We start from the raw sequence: 15,288 nt of genomic DNA, 5'->3' as shown, positions 1-15,288 counted from the left end.
AAAGACATGTACTGTATATAAACAAATAAGGCACAATCACACCAAATGACAGAGGAAGAGGCTGTCTGTATGGCGGCGGGTTGCCACTGCAATGAGCTCAAACCCTGCGCTTTCGCTGTTGCGGGACAGTGGCAGCTAATCTTGATGCCACAGCGGAAGCAACCAATCAGGGGTTGCCATCCACCCACCGCAACTCCAGAGCGAGGCTAGATGGCGAATAAGCCATGCTCACCTCACTCATGGGGTGGGTGGGGGAGTCAGGGTAAGTCCCTGACTTTTTTCCTTCAGGGAAGCCCCACGCTGGCTACAAATCAGGGGTTGTGTCATATAATTGACGCAGTGCAAATTTACAGGCACTGCTGTGCTTTGGGCACATATAGACAGCCCTAAAGCCGACAGTTCCAGTGTATATACATCGTATCAAACATATCAGCTTCTTAATATGGTGGGCTGATATGTTTGAGATGAGAATCCACTCTGAGTTTCAGTCAGACAGAAGTGGTGAGACCTAAAAGGAGCTATCCAGCGTGCTGAACCTTATCCTCAATGTGGGTTCAGTACCTTGGATAGCACTTTTTAGAGTTTATCACTGGTTCTGGCTGAAACCTGGAGCAGATGTGTAGCCCCAGTGACATCGGAGCCACCAGCCTCCACTGGCCTTAAGGAAAGACACTTGAAGTTTTTAGAATGGAGGAAAAACAGCAGAAAAGTCAAGAAACCACCAAACAATTCGTAGCTGGGGAAAGAGGATTTGACTTTCTGGGAAACCCTAGAGAGACAGATTGGAACCCTTGGAGGGCTAAATCTGGGCCCTGGTGCTGACATTAAGAACATAGGGAGTTGTCTTATTCTGAGTCAGACCATGGGTTCATCTAGCCCAGTATTGCCAACACTGACCGGCAGAAGCTCTCCAAGGTTTTAAGCAAGATTCTTTCCTTGCCCTGCCTGGAGAAGCCCGGTATCGAACCTGAGACCTCCTGCATGCAAGGCATGTGCTCTGTCACACTGAGCTATGGCCCCTCCATTCTGCAGACTTGTCCTACAGCAAATACCACCGGATCCCTGCCACATTTGCAACAAGCCCTTCAAACAGTCCCCTTCTTCTTTCTAAGACGTTTCCCCACAAATCTTGCAATTTTAAAATGCTGAAAGTATTTGGCTTAGGCCACCATTTCCTGATTTACTAGGCAGCTGCACTTTAAGGGTGATCAGATGCGCTAGAAGTCAGGTGTCTGGTGCCTTGGTAATTCTGGACGAGGAAGCAGCTGTTTATTTACCTCTGCAGATCAGCTGCACCTGCCAAAATTCCCTCTGGAACACCAGCAGTGAAAAAACAGGATTCGTGCCCTCGACTGCTGGAGGTTTATTCTCTCTGGTTTGTTGTTTTCTGTGCTTTTTCATTAGGGCACATTTTCAGTTTATCTCCTTTCTTTCTCTCTCTCCCTCCAAGCCTAAAGCAGGCTGTTATTTGCCCTCATTTGACATCTCTCTCATGAGAACTCATCCCAATTTTCATCTCTCTTTCATTAAAAAAACAAAAACAAAACTGGGAGAGAATTCCACCTATTTACTCAGTGTTAATGTTTACTTGGAAATATCTCTTCTGACCATTTCCATTTGCTCAGTCTTGTGCAGGCTTTCCCATAGTATTACCTCTTCTGCATCTTCTGTACCTCCAAATAGAGTGAAAGAATGTTCTCTAATCTAGGACTACTAAGGCAGGGGTATTAAGCCTCTTTCAGCCCATGGGCCAAATTCAATTCTGAAGACGCTTTTGGATGCTGCATTCCCATGGTAGGTGGTGGTGAAGGCAAAAGCACCAGGGGGAAACAGCAAAAACACCGGCATAATCTCTTACTACTGGTAACCAAGTCTTAGGACAGGCATTTCTGATAACCTCTTGTCTGGATTCCTGCAATGAATTATACACGGGGCTGCCTTTGAAAACAGCCCTGAAACTTCAGCTGGTCCAAAACAGGGCAGTAAGATTGTTAATGGGGACTGGCCAATGAGTTCACGTGACAGCAGTACTTTTCCAGCTGCACTGGCTGCCCGTCCATGTCCGGGCACAATTTAATGTGCTGGTATTAACATTCAAAGCCCTAATGCACTCTATGTGGGGCTACCCGTGTGTGTGGTTCGGAAGCTGCAGCTTGTGCGGAACACTGGGACACCTAGATCTGCCTGCATAAAACCAGTGTTAAGAGAACTCCACTGGCTGCCTGTTAGCTACTGAGCCATGTACAGGCAGCCACTGCATACACACTGGAGTCGGTTGTATATGTTCGAACCTCCTGTTCTCCATGATCAATTTGGAAGCCAGATTTTGCACAAACCGCAGCTTCTGAACCATCTTCAAGGCAGCCCCACGGAGAGTGCATTGCAGTAATCTAACTTGGAAGTTAACAGAGCTAGACAACTGAAGCTATATAACCCCCCCTGGCCCTAAAAAAACCCAAAAAAACCCAGGACCTCCCAAATTTAACCTGGATGTTGTGAGACATGTAGCAACAAGGTGTTTGGGGCTCAAAAATGGAGATTAAAATGTGGCTTGAGCCCCCTTTCGAAAGAGTTTTTGTGTTTTCTTCATACACGTTAAACAAAAAAGGATAAACCCCCACTTATGCTGGAGCCATTTTATAAACTTCAATGAATGCAAAACAGTCTTAAAAAGTAACTTCTCATCATTCTTCTACACCAGCCTTCCTCAACCTGGGGTGCTCCAGATGTGTTGGACTACAATTCCCAGAATGCCCCAGCCAGCTCTGCTAGCTGGGGCATTCTGGGAGATGCAGTCCAACACATCTGGAGCACCCCAGGTTGAGGAAGGCTGTTCTACACCCTTGGCTCTTTATAGAGATTTTATTATAGTAAGCAGTATATCAGTATTATGGGAAATTTTAAATGGTAGCACAATGCTCCTAGGGCACAGGGTGGGCATCTGCATGGTGATTCATCTTGCCAGGGTGTGAGGGGATAGTTTCTGTATACTTTATGTGACAATAAGCATTTGGGTGTCCTGTGCCCTTCGTGTAATCTTTCTCTCTGACGTCCTTGAGTGTCATGTCCAACCAGCAATATCATCCTGGGAACTGCAGTTCATTGCCAGGCTATTAATGTGGGAATTTGCTGGGGTTGTCATTTCCGAGTGGTTTAATAGCAACCAATGTGCGGGTGGGGGTGGGGGGGAATGAAGCCAGGGAGACTTTTGCCCCTTCTGTGACCTCTATGACAAAGCAAGCAGCACCTGCTACATTTCTTAGAATCAGGTGAGGCTATTCTTAAAGGCAGAGGAGCAGAGCCTGTTGGAAAAGTTGGCAGTGTGAGTGCTGCAATGGGAATGTGGATCTGTTCCTTCCGTTGAACTGAATGGGGGACTTCTTGTACTCGGGGGAGCGGCATGCATGTACCTATCAGCGCTCTCATGCCCATATGGAAAGGCCAGGAGCTAAATAGCACATTACATTTGCAAAATACATTAGGGAAAAAAACCAAATGTGTGAATGAGACAAACACAGTGATGCAGGAGTACATTTTGAAGTGCAGACGCTCATCATGCACCCCCCCCCCCAAGGAGAGTCCAAACATTCAGGCAGCTGTTTTGATCCATATCAGCAAACCAGTTCTAGCATTGCTTCCTCCACCAGGAGCAGGTCCTTGGTAAAACGAATGGGTCTTAACTGCCCATTCAGGACCAAGCACACACACACACACACCCCGCAAATACTTTGCATTAAAACAAGGACCAATAGATTGCTGCTGGCAGCGGAGGCTGACAGCTCCAATGTCAGGGGGCAGTGAATTCACTCCAGGTTTCAGTCAGAACCTTGGATAGCTCCTTTAGAGTGTGGAGGCTACATCCCCGTAAATCTTGGCTCCACTACATCACTGGGCAAACATACCTATCATATAAGTATGCTCATCAGTGTCAGGATTGATTGCTGCTCCTGGACAATGTATACCAAGGGCTCCTCTAAATGAGTGATTTATTGCATGTTTGTGATTGGACACTCACAGTAGTTGGCGGGTCTATTATACGATGTCGTCAACAACCAGGATGCCTCCTGCACTATCCCCTGGAAATCCTACTATTAAAAGAACCACTTTTAATATGGTAATAACTGGGGGAAAGTGGGATCTTCCACCACCAGATGGCACTGTCTCAATGGAAGTGAACTGAGGGGTAGTATTCAGTTCAAACCACATGGTCGCTCATTTCTGCCCAGTTAATGCAGCCCATAATAACAATTGCACCAAGAAGCAGGAAGCACAAAGTCCTGGGTAAGCAATACTATTTTGACTTAATGTAGAGACACTCTAAATCACAAACCCAAATAATATGAGGAATGGCCCTTCATAGTTCTCACATATGTGCCTTGTGCTCTATTATCATAATTTCACAATATGAATTTGTTTTATTTATTTTTATTTTTATTTATTGTAAATAATAACAAAACAGAACAGAAAATACATCATGAAAATGAAATAAAACACACCCCATATATTGCTTTCATAGGATTATGTGTACCATTCCCCCCCCCAAAAAAAAAAATTAAAAAAGAGGGAGAGAGTTATACAAAGGTTTTCCTACAGGATCCATTCGTGTGTGTTTTTAAATGTAGCATAAGCAATGATTTGGCCTTGGATATTCCATGGCACAGGAACCCACAGTGCCCTCATTGAGATCAAAATATTCAGCCAATTCAGCAGTAACCTGAGACTTGAACCTCTCATCATTTAAAAGAGAAACATTAAAACATTAAAAATGAATAAATCTCTCTTTCTTCTTTCTCTCGGCATGAACCAGTGGCCTTCAAAATGAACCCTCCGGTCATGATGCAACCACAGGTGGTGATTCTCCAGCCACAAAGAGGCCAGTGGCAAACGGAGTTGTGCGACTGTTGCAGCGACTGCGGAGTATGTGAGTGACCGTGCAAATATTTGGCTTCAGGGTTGTGGTAGACTCCAGCTGAGCATGTGGAATTAAATGTTCCAGACCGGAAGCATTTCATGATGGAAATAACTCCTGTTTATAATTCAGATTACGAGTGTTTACTAAGGAATGCACCCATTGGGTTGAGAGTGGCAAGAACAATATAAATTCTGAATACACATGTCCTATCTTTTTTATAATAGTCTTCCTGCTCATCATAGTTATGAAATCTCAGTTCTCTCTCAACCAGGAGTGTTACAATTAACTAGGGAAATGTCAGGGTTAGTTTTTTAGTCTTTATAATGGGCTGCAACTAAAGACTCCACTCTCAGTTCTTGTTGTTACTTACATTTTTTTACTTCCTTCTGTATTTGCTTTTTGCTTAATAAAGGCAAAATACAATGCCTGTTCCCGTTGGGTGACCCTATGGAAAGGAGGACAGGGCTCCTGTGTCTTTAACAGTTGTATAGAAAAGGGAATTTCAGCAGGTGTCATTTGTGTGCATGCAGCACCTGGTGAAATTCCCTCTTCATCACAACAGTTAAAGCTGCAGGAGCCCTGCCCTCTTGACCAGATACAAAAGAAGGCAGGGCTCCTCTGGTCCAGCATGTTGTGTCCAAAAGCAACCAGCCAGATGACCCTGACAAAGTGACAAGCGGGCCATGATGGAGACCAAGCCACTTCCTGGGACTGGTCCCCATCATTCGGCAAACAGATTTTCTTTTTTCTTTGTGTAGCTGTTGTGTCTAATAGTCAGTAATACAAATTCATAGGTCATTCAAAAACCTTTGAGAATCTAAAAAGAACGCTCCTACATCCTATAGGAATCAATTTTAGGAGTCAGTTTCACCATGACTTAGCCCAAAACCTGTCAAAGCAATGGATTGTTAGCTTGGAAAAAGAAAGGAAGCAAAGTAATTTTTCACGATGGGAGGGGAGTAAATTCCAGATCCGCCTTCTTTTTTCAAGGACTAGTGTAAAGGTCATGTCGCCATCGGCACTATTAGTGCTGCTTCTTTCCTGCTTTTTGCCTTTCAGTCACCTCACCACAGAGCGGCTGATGAATAATGCAAATGTGGTTCATACATAGTGAATTCCCCCCTCCAAAATTTGCATGTGGCATGGGCCCCTCCCCTCCCTCGCATGCCCCGATTGGCCACCTCTGTCCCCTTCCTCCTCCCTACTAGCGGCAACAGCTACCTTCACACCACACTGATTGGCCTAGCAGGGCTGTCCATCATGCTGCTGGTGGAGGGGCTGCCCTTCCTGTTTGTTGTGAAGGAAATTAATGGCTATTGAAGCTTGAGCTTTGGATGTTTTCACACTTTCAACAATTTTTGCATCTCCCCACTGCTCAAGCTTCCAGTTAAAACAAAAATGAGCAAAATCAGTTTGTTAGATCTCTAATAATAAGCCTTACACTATTGTATTCTTATTCTTATTATTTATTACATTTATATAGCGCCCCATAGCCAAAGCTCTCTAAGCAGTTTACAAAGATTTAAACACTGAATATTAAAAACCGATATACAAAATAAAAAGCATAAAACCAGATTACATACAATACCCTATTCTGGGTCAGTTAAACTCAACATAGGCTGTTAAATGCCTGAGAGAAGAGGAAAGTCTTGACCTGGCGCCGAAAAGATAACAATGTTGGTGCCAGGCGAGCCTCGTAGGGGAGATCATTCCATAATTGTGGGGCCACCACTGAAAAGGCCCTCTCCCTTTTATAAGATGTGTTAGGATTTTGGATGTGTAGGTAGGGATGGGTGAAATTGATCAATGCTCGCTCAGCAGGTGCTCCCCCGTGCGCCAGGGTGTGTGAGCCTCTGCTGAGCACTCACCATACGCTCAGCAGCCACTGCTGAAATTGTGCATTTCTCCCCTCCTCGTTAACGGTGGCCGCCGTTGGCATGAAAGGGTGAAGTGTGCAATTTCCGGAGCCTTGGGAAATCACATGTAACCCCCCTTCCCCAGGCCAATGGGGGCTTTAAAGGCCCCATTGATGCAAGGGTTACCTGCAGAGGAGGAAAGTGCGCAATTTCAGCAGGGGCTCCTGACTGGGTCTGTGACAGCTGCCCTCACGGACCCACTCAGATGCTCACAAGAGCCCTATCTGTACTTTTTTTAAAAAAAGGCTTGTTATTTAGTCATTATCAGTACTACACTGATCTGCTGGGTGATGTCCTACCAAGGCTTTTAATCCTCTGCCTTTCCTTTAAATAGGTTTCTGTGGAATGTTTTGCTTCCAGTGTTTGGGCTGCCAAGTGGCCGCAGACATGAACGAATGTTGCCTCTGTGGCACAAGCATGGCAATAAGGTCTGTCTACAGGACAAGATACGGCATCCCGGTAAGTGAGTTATCTTACACAGAGGTGAGCAGACATTAGGCTTGTGGGGCTGCTGTTACCAGAACCCCAAGACTGACCAGTCAGAACCAGGTGCGAAAAGTGGCTCAGGGAGACAGACACATACTTAGAATGAAGGAACATTGTGCCTCTGAGCACACGATCATTCCAGGGGTTCGTTTTCAGTCCTAGCGCTCAGCTCCCAGTCCTTTCCCACAAAAGTCCACCCTCGTCTGCTGCACTCCAAAGCTTCCTTGGTTTTACTAACAGTGGAGGCTGGTGGCTCCAATTTTGGTGGGACTGTAAATCCATTCTAGGTTTCAGTCAGAACCAGCCAGAACTCTAAAGAAGCTATCCCAAGGTGCTGAACCTATTTCCATTTTCAGTACCCTGGCAAGCTCCTTTAGAGTTCTGTTTGCTTCTGCCTGAAACCCAGAATGGATATACACCCCCACTGAAATTGGGGCCACCAGCCTCCACTGGCTCAGCGGGAAGAAGTTGTGTTGTTGCCGTTGTGATTGTTAAGCAGCTAGGAGCCAGATGCCCTTGCTAACCCATTGCAAGATCACCCAGAGATCTACCAGTGATCCTATTCCACCCTTTCTGCCTGCTTTTTGCTGTTTGAATCTACTATTCTTTTATACAAAATGTATGTCTCTTGCTTGCCTTTCACAAAGCCCTCCTCCAGGCAGAAATAGGGACTCAAAAGCTCCTCTGCTTTTTTTCCTTTTCATTAGAAGATATCACGTTCTTTGCTTTGCACATATCAACACTATGCACTTGCATTTGATTTTATACCACGTTGTCATGGTGTGTCCCCTCCCCCCTCCCTGAGAATTGTGGGGATTTTGAGGGTGCTGAGAATTTCTTAATTTCCCTTTACTGAACTATAGTTCCCAAGATTCCCTAGGGAGAAAGACAGTGAACTCAGTTTTACTATGATCTTGGGCACATTTACCTGGGAGGAAACACCACTGACTACAGTAAGGGTTATTTCTGAGTAAATATCAGGTCCAGCTCTGGGTTTGAGCCAGCCCTGGGAGAATGTCCTCAGTGCAAGTGCAACTGCAACTGAAATGGGCAATTTTGGGCTCATCTACACCTATGAGCCTTCCAGGAGGGAGGGGGGAGGATCCTGAGCTTTCCTGCTTCCGGGATCCTCCCCCAGGGTGCACACGCCAGCGCGATATCCCAGAAGTAAAGAGGGACATTCCGGACGGTGCAGCGTGTGGGGTTTTTTTTGAAGCAGGAGGCAGTCACACAATTGCGTGGCCCCAATCCTGCGCAAAATATAAGTGCAAACCCTCCACAAAAAACACCTCGGCACTGAAAAGTGCTAGCAGCCATTCTGGGGATGGCGAAAGTGCTATCCCCACCACCCCAGATGGGCACGGAGACCCCCCCCAGCTCTGTACCCATTTGCTGCGACTTTACTCGCGGAAGGAGGGGGGACCCGGGAGCCCATGCCACACTGCCTGCGGTCCTCGGGGTTGTCCCGGGATCGCAGGAACAAACATGATAAAAGTAGATCATTTTATCCCGGGGAAAGTGAGTGGTTGTCCCCGGTTGACCCCGGGATCCCTTATGTCATTTGGATGCACAGGGACGACCTCGAGCTGACCCCAGGATAAATGAATGATGTAGACATGCCCTTTGAATACATATATAGCTGAGGTGTTTACAAAAACAACAACACCTCTTTCACTACTATTGGATATCTATCAATTTCTCATCGAATTACCAGCTGGAGATGTGACACTTCTGGAATGATGCATCTCTTTTTTCAGATGCTTCCAGGCAGAGGACTCCTAGTACTACCAAAAGACTTAATGCTGCTATTTGGGTCTTTTTTTCTTCCTCAACCGTTTTCTTTGTGAAAGGAAAAAGGGTGAAAACAGCAGTGGGAAAGCATGGCATGGTTACCGATGAAGGGTTACGAGGGTCACCTGAACCCTTGAAAAATTCTGGGAATGAGGCAGTGCGATTGCATGACATTGGCCCTGACTCTGAAAGCAATGGCATCTGAAGTGCTATTCATCCCGAGTTACTAAGTGAGCTTTTGGGGATAACGCAGATGAAAAGAAAAATATGACCCATTCCGCACTAAATCAGTAATAAAAACTCTTACGGGACATAGGGTAGTCACTTAGGTATTGGCCGATTAGAGAAAATGCAACACCAAAAAAGAGGATAAAAGAGAACAGTGATTTGGAAAACATTTGAATAATGACTGGAATGGGACAGGACAACCCTTTAAGTAGAGGATATCCTCAAAGAGAAGACGGTCCTCTGGCAGCCCTTCAAAGAGAGGACTGTCCTCTGTAAAAGAGGACACCTGGCCATCCTAATCATAAATAAGGTTCTCCCCAGGGAGGGAACTGCAAAGGAGTGGAGCCAACATTGAGAAAGCCCAGATCAATGGGGCCTCTGACACTGATTTGAATTCTTAGGCAGGCTCATATGGTGTAGGCAAACCTTCAGGTAATGCTGTCCCAAATCATTTAGACCTTTAAATGCCAATACCAGCACCTCAGCAGTCAGCCAATGTGAATGATATGGAATAGGAATAATATCATGTGAACACATAGCTCTCACAAGTGTTCTAGTTGCCACATTCTATATCAGTTGTAGTTTCCAAATCATCTTCAAGGGGAGCCCCGCATAGAACACATTACAGTAATCTAATCTGGATGTAACCAAGGCACGTGTTTGGTCGCTTTCTTTAGATATGGGTTGTGGCTGTGAACAAGCCTGCTGGTCAAAAGCACTTTACATCCATATATAATGCTTTTCTTTGTTTCTCTTTTAACAGGGATCCCTCTGCGATGACTTCTGCACTGTCCTGTGTTGCCCTCTTTGTGCCCTTTGCCAACTCAGGAGAGACATCAAGAGAAGACGAGAACTGGGAATCTTCTAGGAAGGTTGTTAGTTTTGCTTGCAGGGTTTATGATTGGAGAAACCCGTGTAGAATCGCCATATGGAGTTAATTGACCCACTTCTCCTATTATTCAGTGGCAAACTCCTTAAGTGCAGACTAGTCTAAAAATAATTTTTAAAAAATACTTTCCAGAATTCTCACTCGAGTATCGTCCAAGAAAAGAGAAATTAGATTGGAGCAATGCAGATAAAAACTAGCTTAATTCGTAGTGGTTGGAAGCAATAGAGATTCCTTTACCTTCTCCTATCAAAGTGAATTGTTGGTGTAACATCCGTGGGAAAAACAGGGGTTGTACTTGAGTATACTGCTGCAGTGTAGGCAAAATTTGCCCTCTACCTCCAGCATTGTGTGACATGGCCCTCACTAGAGCATCTCACAGGGGATCACCTACTGAAGATCCTTGCAACACAACAAGCGTTTCCTCAGACCCAGACTCTGCCTACCATTGCTGTGGGTATTTTGCTAAAATATAAGGAATCCACCCTAAATACCCTTTCTAGGGAGAAGATCCTATTGAACACAAGGAGGTTTAGGGACGTTCTCTAGTATTCCACCCCACATACCTGCATTGTCCCAGATGAAAAATACAGCTATTTCTGGAAGAAGGAAGATGTTTATACTTTCTCAACACTTCCATGAAGCTACTAACTCTCTTCCATTTTCTCCACTGACACTCTCTTCTCAGTGCGTTTAAACTAGGGCTGTGCACGGACTTGAGCAGGGGGTTGGACTCGATGGCCTTGTAGGCCCCTTCCAACTGCTATTCTATGATTCTATGACCCCCCCAAACTGGTCGTGGCCCGATCTAGAACTTCCGGATCGGGCCTGAACTGGTTTGGGTCGATCTGCCCGTCCTCTGCTTCGCTCTGCGGAGCGAGATCCGCCGCCAGGTAAGCCAACCCCCCCCCCCCCCCCGCCCCCTTACCAGCCTTCGTCACAGTCCGTCACGGTCTTCAATTGAGGCCCCGGTTGAAGCTGGAAGAGAAGGCCATGGCCTCTTCCGGCTTCAAGCCGGGGCCTCAGTTGAAGCCCGCAATGGACCGCAACGGAGGCAGGTAAGCCCCCCTCCCCCCTTACCAGGCTCCATTGCCATCGCTGCATGGACTGTGCCAGGTGAGTCCCCCTTCCCCCACTAATCTGCGTCTGGAGCTCCGGATCGAGGTGAACCGCTTTGCCTCGATCCGCAGCCCCCCGACCTGATTCATCTCCGCCTTTGCCGAAGGCGAATCAGGCCACTCCGCTAACGCTTCTCTGAAGCGAAGCGGAGCACAGCCCTAGTTTAAACCTCTTTGACAGGAAATTCTCCTTGGGACTCTTTCCTCTATACCTAAACCAGGAGGCTGCAAAATGTGAGTATCCTGTTTTTCACAAGCTCTGCTCCAAAAAGAGATAATCTCCTTAGAAGGAAAGGAGGGAAAGCGTGCATACAGCGCAACCCCGAGATTTTTTGTTATATCTACATCCTGCCTTTTTTCCTTCTACAAAAAAAACATAAGGCAGCTGGATGAATATGTCAACCCAGTGTGCAGCCGCTGTAAAGAAGACAAACTCCATGTTAGGCATGGAAACGAATTAAGAATAAAAACTGCCAGTAATACTGCCTTTATACAAACCTATGGTGTGACCACACTTAGAATACTGTGTATAGTTCTGGTCACCACACCTAAAAAAAGATATTATAGAGCTGGGAAAAGTGCAGAAATGGATGGAAGGTTACATCAACTGGGATTGTTTAGCTTGGAGAAAAGGAGGCTAAGGGGAGACATGATAGAGGAGTACAAAATGATGCATGGTGCGGAGGATGTGGACGGGGAGACATTTTTCTCCCTCTTTCAAAATACTAGAACCCGGGGTCATCCCATGAAGCTGATGGGTGGGAGATCCAGGACAAATAAAAGGAAGTACTTCTTCACACAGCGCATAGTTAAATTATGGAACTCACTAGCACGATGGAGTGATGGCCACCAATTTAGATGGCTTTAAAAGGGGATTGGATAAATTTCCAGAGATGCTATCAATGGCTACTAGTCCTGATGGCTACGTGCTACCTCCCTTGGTCTGATCCAGAATGGCTCTTATGTTCTTACACGATCTTTCTTCTCTCCATTTTATCCTCACAATAACCCTGTGAGTTGGATAAGCTGAGAGACTGGCCCAAAGTAACCCAGCGAGCTTCATGGACAAGTGGGGACCAGATCTCCAACATCCCAGTTCAACACACTAAGCACTGCACCACATTGGCCCTTGCTGGGTTTTGCTTTCCAGATCCCATTTATACCATGCAGGGGTGGCTGTGCAATTAGGCAAAGTGAGGCAGCTTCCTCAGGTGACAGATGCTGAGGGTGAAAAGCAGCAGCGAGTTCTTAGGAGCTGTGCGTGCTACCCACTGTCCAGTGCCTTCTAAGCCCTCAGATCCAGTGGAGGACACTGACCCATTGCCAGTATTGATGTAAGGTTTGCCTGTCCAGTCAACTTTTCTACATGGAATGGGAGGGAAGGTGCCATCTAGGCCCTTGCCTCATGCAGCAAAATGCCTTGAATGAGCTTCGATGGCCTCAGTATGCTTCAACTTCCATTCAGGTGCTATCACTGTTTATACAGGTGTGTCTCTAAAATCCTATAGCTACCAGATTGAATAGCAGGCTCAATAGAGAGGGAAGCCCTCCACCCCACCCCCCAAATACCTCTCTTAAAGCCCCCTCTCCTTCCACACTATTTGAGCTTGGTAAGAACATAAAAACATCAGAAGTGCCACACTGAATCAGACCAAGGATCCATCTAATCCAGCATTCTATTCACACAGTGGCCAACAACCAGCTGTTGACCGGGGACCAACAAAGCAGGACATGGTGCAACAGCACCCTCCCACCCATGTTCCCCAGCAACTGGTGCACACAGGCTTACTGCCTCCGATACCGGAGGTAGCACATAACCATCAGGGCTGGTGGCCATTGATAGCCTTCTCCTCCAGCAATTTATCCAACCCCCTTTTAAAGCCATCACTACATCTTGTGGTATTGAATTCCATAATTTAACTATGCGATGTGTGATATCTGCAATGATTGCAGTTACCTAGGGAGGTTGTGGGCTCTCCCACACTAGAGGCCTTCAAGAGGCACCTGGACAACCATCTGTCAGGGATGCTTTAGGGTGGATTCCTGCACTGAGCAGGGGGTTGGGCTCGATGGCCTTGTAGGCCCCTTTCAACTCTGCTATTCTATGATTCTATGAACTGACCTAAGACAAATGCCACCACAATATAACTGTCCTTCTTCCTGACCCAATAAATACTTATCAGCCATTTCTCCTTCTTCATAACTATCAACTTTTTACTCCTGCTGTTTTATGTGCACTGACAGGTCAGCTGACAACACAAACTCATTATTCAGGACTAAAGTACATATTACACCAATAGCTATGGGAGTGGAGAAGCGATGGAGCTCTTAAACCTTTTCTCACCTACCACCTTTCTGTTCTTCTCAACTACCTTCCCCCAACAAAGTTCCCAAAACATGCTTGCTCACAAACATGCATTTGAAGTGTTTTCTCCCTTCTGAATGTTGATTTTTCTCTTTCAGATCTGCCTATGTTTCAGAAAGGCTTCTCCTAGAGTTCTCTGCACACAATGGGTTTATCATCATGAGAAAGTTAAATCCCGATACTTGATTCCTACTCAAATAGCAGATACACTGGATAGTTTTAATGAGAAAATAATGTACACTGCTCAGTAAAGCTTATTCTTGAATATATGATTTTGTACTAGAGATTTTATCATGAAATAAAATCAAGAAATTAACAAAAGTTAAATTAATAAATTGAGCTTCTCACCTCAAAATGCTTCCTGAGATAGAGATGTAGTTAAACAAAAGTAGTATTTCTACCAATTTCTTCTTCAGTCTCTTACCTTTCTACACTTGGCATTATCAACACAAAGGCTAAGATTATCATTCATTTTTATGAATGTATTTGCTTTGTTTTGCATTCATAAAAATGAATGTATCATTCACTTTTATGAATGCCTTTGATGTTTGTGTTGCTGTATGGAATAATAGAAGCAACACAGATGAAGTTCTGCACCAAGGATTGTACAACCAGGGTTAGGCAGAAAACATGTGGAGGAAATGGCTGTATCAGGAAAACTTTAGATTTGTTCTTAAGTAGATATTCCTTTTGATCAGCACTCAGATATATGCAGAGTGAAATCTGAAGTGGACCTGGAACAACTTTTACTACCTCTTTGTGCCCTGAATATTAATTTATGCTAATGAAGAACTTTGTGGATCCTGAAGGCTATGTGTTGATTCTTAACACGACCTTATGCCAGGAGGTTACACATAAGGTCAGAATAAGTCAGCTCTGAATGCTGTGTGTACACGTATACACAGGTAGGTGACAAAGATTCCCACCTGTGCATTCTGCCTCTGGAGGAAATGAGAGAATAGATTAGTGTCTTAAATCTGGGTTTGGTCCAGCAAGAACCTACACACTAAACAGATTCAAAAGTACCAATATGACTAAAGTCCAGTTGAGCGAAAGAATGATAGAATTGATAGGAAATGGATGCAGAGAAGAGGTAACAGGCCAACTTGCTCAGGATTTTAAAGAGGAAGTCGCACTGAGCAATAAAACTATCAGAAAGAGCACACACTCATCACCCCCTATTTATCTCTTGGCAGCAAGAAGGTTTCCCACAGCGTTGGAAAAGTGTTATCAGCAAAAAAGTACAAACTGTACAGCTACTGCGCAAAGCAACGATTGTGCATTGTTAACTTCTGATAGTAGCAAAACATAAATAAAAATGCTGGCCTTCACTGTTTGTGAATACACCTATAAGAACCAACTCTAAATACACAGATGGGAAGGAGTAGCATAGGGCTTGGGGTTTTCAGGGAAATGTTTAGAAGAAAAATGGATAACTTACTGATAGGATCAGACCTGAACTCACATGTTATATTAAATCTCAAAATTGTGCATCATGGTGTGCCAAATTCTAAGGGCCACATGAATTAAGCAGATTTATTTATTTGCAAAATTTTGAATAATGCATTCTGCTTCCCCTAGATATG

At 45.1% G+C, this 15,288-nt stretch overlaps 2 protein-coding genes across 2 annotated transcripts in view; both read left to right on the top strand.

Moving 5' to 3' along the window:
- Positions 1–10,184, top strand: part of LOC134404471 (placenta-specific gene 8 protein-like) — a 64,774-nt gene extending 54,590 nt beyond the window's left edge. Inside the window, exon 4 of the mRNA XM_063135170.1 lies at positions 10,097–10,184. The gene's annotated coding sequence lies outside the window, so the exon portion shown is untranslated. The remainder of the gene's footprint in view (positions 1–10,096) is intronic.
- Positions 4,818–10,311, top strand: PLAC8 (placenta associated 8). The gene is made up of 3 exons (XM_063135172.1): positions 4,818–4,921; positions 7,163–7,287; positions 10,097–10,311. Exons 1-3 carry the CDS (start codon positions 4,819–4,821, stop codon positions 10,199–10,201), a joined length of 333 nt encoding a protein of 110 aa, XP_062991242.1. The 5' UTR covers position 4,818; the 3' UTR covers positions 10,202–10,311.
- Positions 10,312–15,288: the final 4,977 nt, after the last annotated feature.

Source organism: Elgaria multicarinata, chromosome 10, assembly GCF_023053635.1.
Source record: "Elgaria multicarinata webbii isolate HBS135686 ecotype San Diego chromosome 10, rElgMul1.1.pri, whole genome shotgun sequence".
Lineage (NCBI taxonomy): Eukaryota > Metazoa > Chordata > Lepidosauria > Squamata > Anguidae > Elgaria > Elgaria multicarinata.
This window is presented reverse-complemented; position numbering and strand designations above follow the sequence as displayed.

What these genes read in the sequence shown, in the direction of transcription:
- PLAC8 (XM_063135172.1), top strand. Translation starts at nt 4,819, where the DNA reads ATGAACCCTCCGGTCATGATGCAACCACAGGTGGTGATTCTCCAGCCA. An exon ending in TTGCAGCGACTGCGGAGTAT is followed by an intron (nt 4,922 to 7,162) that starts GTGAGTGACCGT and finishes TCCTTTAAATAG; the next exon opens with GTTTCTGTGGAATGTTTTGC. An exon ending in GGACAAGATACGGCATCCCG is followed by an intron (nt 7,288 to 10,096) that starts GTAAGTGAGTTA and finishes CTCTTTTAACAG; the next exon opens with GGATCCCTCTGCGATGACTT.